This window comes from Medicago sativa, chromosome 7, assembly GCF_051527215.1.
Source record: "Medicago sativa cultivar Bolivia chromosome 7, Bolivia_mono, whole genome shotgun sequence".
NCBI classification, from domain to species: domain Eukaryota; kingdom Viridiplantae; phylum Streptophyta; class Magnoliopsida; order Fabales; family Fabaceae; genus Medicago; species Medicago sativa.
Genome location: NC_140755.1, coordinates 29,247,485 through 29,251,686, shown reverse-complemented (window position 1 = coordinate 29,251,686; position 4,202 = coordinate 29,247,485). Strand labels below are relative to the sequence as shown.

General features: G+C 34.1%; 1 protein-coding gene across 2 annotated transcripts; it reads left to right on the top strand.

The window, feature by feature from the left end:
* Positions 1–402: 402 nt before the first annotated feature.
* On the top strand, positions 403–3,291 carry LOC146905432 (uncharacterized). Of its 2 annotated transcripts, XM_085726569.1 has the most exons (4): positions 403–2,165; positions 2,538–2,756; positions 2,846–2,877; positions 3,030–3,291. In XM_085726569.1, exons 1-4 carry the CDS (start codon positions 2,105–2,107, stop codon positions 3,174–3,176), a joined length of 459 nt encoding a protein of 152 aa, XP_085582695.1. In that variant the 5' UTR covers positions 403–2,104; the 3' UTR covers positions 3,177–3,291. The 2 variants fall into 2 exon arrangements, with proteins under 2 accessions (XP_085582695.1, XP_085582694.1); XM_085726568.1 differs by lacking the exon at positions 403–2,165 and having other exon boundaries at positions 2,394–2,756.
* Positions 3,292–4,202: the final 911 nt, after the last annotated feature.

Genomic DNA, 4,202 nt, shown 5'->3' with positions numbered 1-4,202 from the left:
TGTCGTTGATAATCTACAAGAGTTAGAGCATAAAAAGAGCGGAAAGACGAACACGTGAGTGCTCGTCTGTTCGCTAGTGTTTGTAATAAACATTTGTCTTGCATCAAATTAAAAGTATATGTTGCATTTTGATACTATGCATCTCACTTATTGCTTTTTTATCCTCCAACTATAATAGATCATTACTCGTTTAGTTTTCAAAAACCAATCAAAAGAGGGAAAATACTTGTGTGAACCAGGGACCAAACCCAATTTCTTGGTCACAACCAAAGAAATGGGAGAGAAGAGAGAGAAGAGAGAAGAGAGAGAAAATGAAAAAAGTAAAAAAAGAAAGAAAAAACTATGTGTTTGTGTGTGTGACCAAACCCAATTGTGTGGTCCTGGTCCACACAAGTCTTTCTCTCAAAAGAGATCACAACCCATTTGTAAATTAATATATGATATTTTTCCTTTATGGGCCCTCTTTTGTTAGTCCTGAAAGATTTTCACTTCATTTGTGCCTTAGGTTTCAATCTTGGCTGCTGAGAGTTGTTCAAGACTTTGGATTTAATTTGAATGTTTTTTATCTTGAATTGTTCTTAGCTTCTGGTCTTAAAATTTTCAGAGCTTGAGGCTTTTGCGTCTTTGGCTTTGACTTCGTCAGAACCTTTGACTTTTCAGTCTTAGACTTTGACTTAGTCAAAACCTGGGACTCAGAGACTCTAGACTCTGAATTGCTCAGATCCTGATGTTTTGCAATCACTTTAGAGTAAAAGTAGTTAGATTATTTGTATTTTAGTCTAGTTTTGAAAGTAATCTTTCAAAACTACATGAAAGAGCAACAGAGGAAAAAATACCTTGTAACATGTCAAAGCCGCCCAAACCAAACAACTCTATGAATATACTATATATGCTTATTACAAGTTTTATCATGTTGATTCTTAGGAAATAGTTGTTACAGACATTTCGATTATGAGAAATGGAACAAGGAATGAAGAAATGCAATGAGATCAACTCCTTGCTACTTTGGATCGCGTGTCAAGAATCATGCATCACATCCAATGTGTGTATATTACCATGCGCTGTTTCAACTCCTTTGAGTATTCCACATTAAGCTAGGTGTGTATAGCCGAGATGACCCAGGTGCTTTTGTTTTGGCCAAAACTGAATGGTTTGCACCAAGTTGTGAAGCACATATCACAGTAGCTTTGGGTTTGCTATGGGCACTAAATTGGGTTCACGAATTAAACTAAAATTGAATGGTTGATAGCACCACCTCTTCATAGAGTGATGTTGTGGAATTCATTGCTATTATCTCTTATTGAAAAACTTTGTTTCGATGATATTATGTAAACTTTAATGTTGAGTTTGTGCGGAGACAAACTCGTGAGGTTGCCCATAAGCTAGCAAAGGCGGTAAGATTATAAGCTAGTTTTCAAAATTTGGTTACTCCACCAAGTTGTATTGAACACATTTCAATTAATGAAAAGATATAGTTTTATTCCTCTAAAAAAAAAAATCTAATAAAATGCTGTAAATTTATTTCCCTTAAACAATAATGAGTTAATCCACCATTAAGCCCATTTTTAAATAATGAAATGATACAATTTTATTCCCCTCAAAAGAATCTTATGAAATGCTACAAGATTATTCCCATAAAGAAAAAATACATAAAGGGTTGGGTTGGGATGTTGATATGCAAAGGAGAGGGTACCGTAGCTTCCAAGCAAGTACCCTTACTATTATACCGTTGGGTTAAACTCAAATATATAAAACCCACTCACTCACTCACTTGTTACAAACAACTTTTCTTCAATTTCTTCAAAACTTTTTCTACTTTCTCTCTCTAGAAACTCAATTTCAAAACCACAACGAAGCTCTCTCTCTCTCTCTCATCGTCGCAACGTTCTGATTCGTGGAATCAAAGTTCTTCTGCATCCTTCGTTTGTTAGTAACAGTAACTGGTAAAGTATCGCATCTTCCTTTGTCAAACAATGAAACCCTATAATAGAATTAAATCTTGTTACAAACCCTATATTCCAACATTTATTTAATCTTTACATTCAATTAATTTCGTAACTTTTGTTTATTTTTTCAGCATCCTCTCTGAGATTATTAGATCATAATGACTAGCTTGATGATGATGATTAAAGATGAAAGCAGCTTCCAGCACAAAAGCCCTAAAAGTAAGTTTTGTTGCAAATTATCTTTATTAATCTAATCTAAAGATTGAATTAATGAATTAGTTAACAAAAACTTACTATGCATTCTGTCACCATGTGTTATCAATTGTCAATCACGCACAGGGAAATAGTTCCTCTCATGTGAATATGTAATTTATGCATGATAGAGTAAAGTGTAGTGTAATCTCACACCATTCATCAAGAGAGAGAACACACAGGAGGGATTTTAATTTTAATGGTGATAGATCACACTTCACTCTCTAATGTGTAAATTACACTTACAGATGAGCTATGAAGCAGACACCGACACCGGATACGACTCTCAATATGTTTTTGCTCTGTTCTTATCTCCTTTTTCTTTGCTTGCTTTGATAGAGTCGTCTGTATCCAAACTCAAGTCAAAGACATATCGAAAGAAACACAAAGGTTTTAGGATTCGAGGTCGACGAAGTGCATTGAGGAGACATATTATCAAGGATCGGAGACATATTATCAAGGAGAAATTCGTCATACACGATCACAGCAAGTGCATTGAGGCAAATGAAGCTTCAATATCATGTTTCGAAATACAAGATGATTTCCCACCAGATAGGAGTAAACCTATGTATCCCTTAACTTTTTATATTACTACTTTATGTTGATAAATAAATCTCCTTAGTCCTTACCACATTTTATCTCTGCAGATGGCATACCTTTTCTCCTCGAGGAGATACAGGTATTGTGTTTTGCATCCCTTTTTTTACTTTCACTTTTGCTTGTTGCTTAAATTTTTATATGATCGTAAATTTTAATCATCAGATACTTTCGCTGTTTGTTTCATTTGTCTGTTTTCCCCTCATGTTTTTTTTTTTTTCCCTTTGGTTTTAGGTCCCTGCTTCCCCTCAGTACTGCCTAGAACTAGAATATGCAGACGAATTCCGCACAACTCTTTGGTTGGACAATCCATTTAAACAAATGCCATTATTTGATGAACTAATGGAATTTGATCCTGAAGAAAATGATGCATACTTGTAGCCTACTATTTTCTATTATGGAATTCAATAAGTGGATTCTACCGTTTGAATTCATTGTTTCTTTCTTCTGCTACTGTATGAACCATTTATGAATGAATTTCAAGCTATTTTAACAATGTATATATTTAGTGCATTAGTAATGTTATTCTATTGGTTTTTGCTATCATGCAGTGATGTGTCTATAACAAAATATGGCAGAAATTCCATCTGCTGCCTGTCCAATATAGCCAGTTTTTAGAAATCTCAGTTCCTTTATGTCTAGTAATCAATTGAATGGATACGGGGAGAAAAATATCAGTTTCCAATAGCAAAACAATTTAATTTTTTGTGGACGAGAAATGAGAAAAACAAGGGTCAATCAGGTTCGAGTAGGTGTGTGTTTCATAGCTTTCTTTTATTTTTTTCCTTCTGGTTTTAGGTCCCTGCTTCCCCTCAGTACTGCCTAGAACTAGAATATGCAGAGGAATTCCGCACAACTCTTTGGTTGGACAATCCATTAAAACAAATGCCATTATTTTATGAACTAATGGAATTTGATCCGGAAGAAGAAAATGATGCATAAGTGTAGCCTACTATTTTCTGTTATGGAATATAATAAGTGGATTCTACCGTTTGAATTCATTGTTTCTTTCTTCTACTTCTGTATGAACCATTTATCAATGAATTTCAATCTATTTTAACAATGTATATATTTAGTGGATTAGCAATGTTATTCTATTGGTTTTTGCTATCATGCAGTGATGTGTCTATAACAAAATATGGCAGAAATTCCATCTGCTGCCTGTCCAATATGGCCAGTTTATAGAAATCTGAGTTCCTTTATTTCTAGTAATCAATTGAATGGAATGCTATCTAATGTACTATGGAGATATGGGGAGAAAATATCACTTTCCAAAAGCAAAACAATTTAATTTTTTTTAGACGAGTAATGCTAAAAACAAGGGTTAATCGCGTTCAAGTAGGTGTGCGTTTTTAATGTCAATAAATACATGTTTCATAGCTTTCTTTTATTGTGTCTGCAAGTATG